The following is an 892-nucleotide window of genomic DNA, read 5'->3' as shown; positions in this document are numbered from 1 at the left end:
CAGTGGCTAGAATTTCTAAACATGAGCTAGTTCAGCTTGATCTCTTATAATTTTGCAAAACTAGCCACTCATTTTCATCATTTGAGTTACTAGATTAAGCTTAAGAAGCAAATCGATACTTATTATAGCACCCCGTTCTGACATGTTTAACCATGTGTCTGCACTAGAAAGATATTCGTTAGAGCACCTCTAAGTATATATAATCTTGTAAGCATATTTCTGGAATCCTTTGCATTTTACTGAATTGTTCAAGTAATGTATTGCTGATTGTATAGGTTAGAGTTCAGGTTCATACAGAAAAGTTGGAATTGTTGCCTTCTTACTGAAACTCAAACTCTTGGCAATAATTCTTTCTGATAAAAATCTTATATATATTTATTTTGTTATCGTCTAAAAACTTTAAAACGTTCCGTTTTAGTTATTAACTTATAGATATTAAACATAAGTTTGAATACTTTTCGAATTCCATCACGACATAAACTACTTACGATTTTCGCGCTTCCAACTTATAATCTTCCATTCTACTATCTATGTTGTGTTAGATATCAAGTGAGGAAGCCATTGAAACTGCAAAGCTAATTGCTTTAAAAGAAGGCCTTCTGGTATCCTAATATTTCTTTTAGAATCATTTCGAAATTATTTTCACTTTGGGTACGAAAATCAAATGTTCGTTTATGCCAAAAGTAACTGTGTTCCCTCTTTAGGTGGGCATTTCGTCTGGTGCTGCAGCAGCTGCTGCAATCAAGGTCGCAAAACGACCGGAAAATGAAGGAAAACTGATTGTTGTAAGTCTATGTTACCATCTCCTATTAATATAGATTCTTAGTTCAAGGTTGAATATTCATAGGCATCTCTTCACTAATTTTTTTTTTTTTTTTTTTTTTTTTTTTTT

The 892-nt window shown here is 32.2% G+C and overlaps 1 protein-coding gene across 1 annotated transcript; it reads left to right on the top strand.

Annotated features, from left to right (window-relative positions):
* LOC111787013 (cysteine synthase-like) lies at positions 1 to 853 on the top strand (the record flags this gene model as incomplete). Its single annotated transcript, XM_023667188.1, is given in 2 exon segments — positions 1 to 602; positions 705 to 853. A coding segment is annotated over 1 exon segment (50 nt), but the record flags the coding sequence as incomplete, so codon positions are not given.
* Positions 854 to 892: the final 39 nt, after the last annotated feature.

The sequence above is a fragment of the Cucurbita pepo genome, unplaced genomic scaffold (assembly GCF_002806865.2).
Source record: "Cucurbita pepo subsp. pepo cultivar mu-cu-16 unplaced genomic scaffold, ASM280686v2 Cp4.1_scaffold004084, whole genome shotgun sequence".
Lineage (NCBI taxonomy): Eukaryota > Viridiplantae > Streptophyta > Magnoliopsida > Cucurbitales > Cucurbitaceae > Cucurbita > Cucurbita pepo.
Note: the sequence above shows the minus strand (reverse complement) of the source record. Positions and strands in the feature narration are given on the sequence as shown.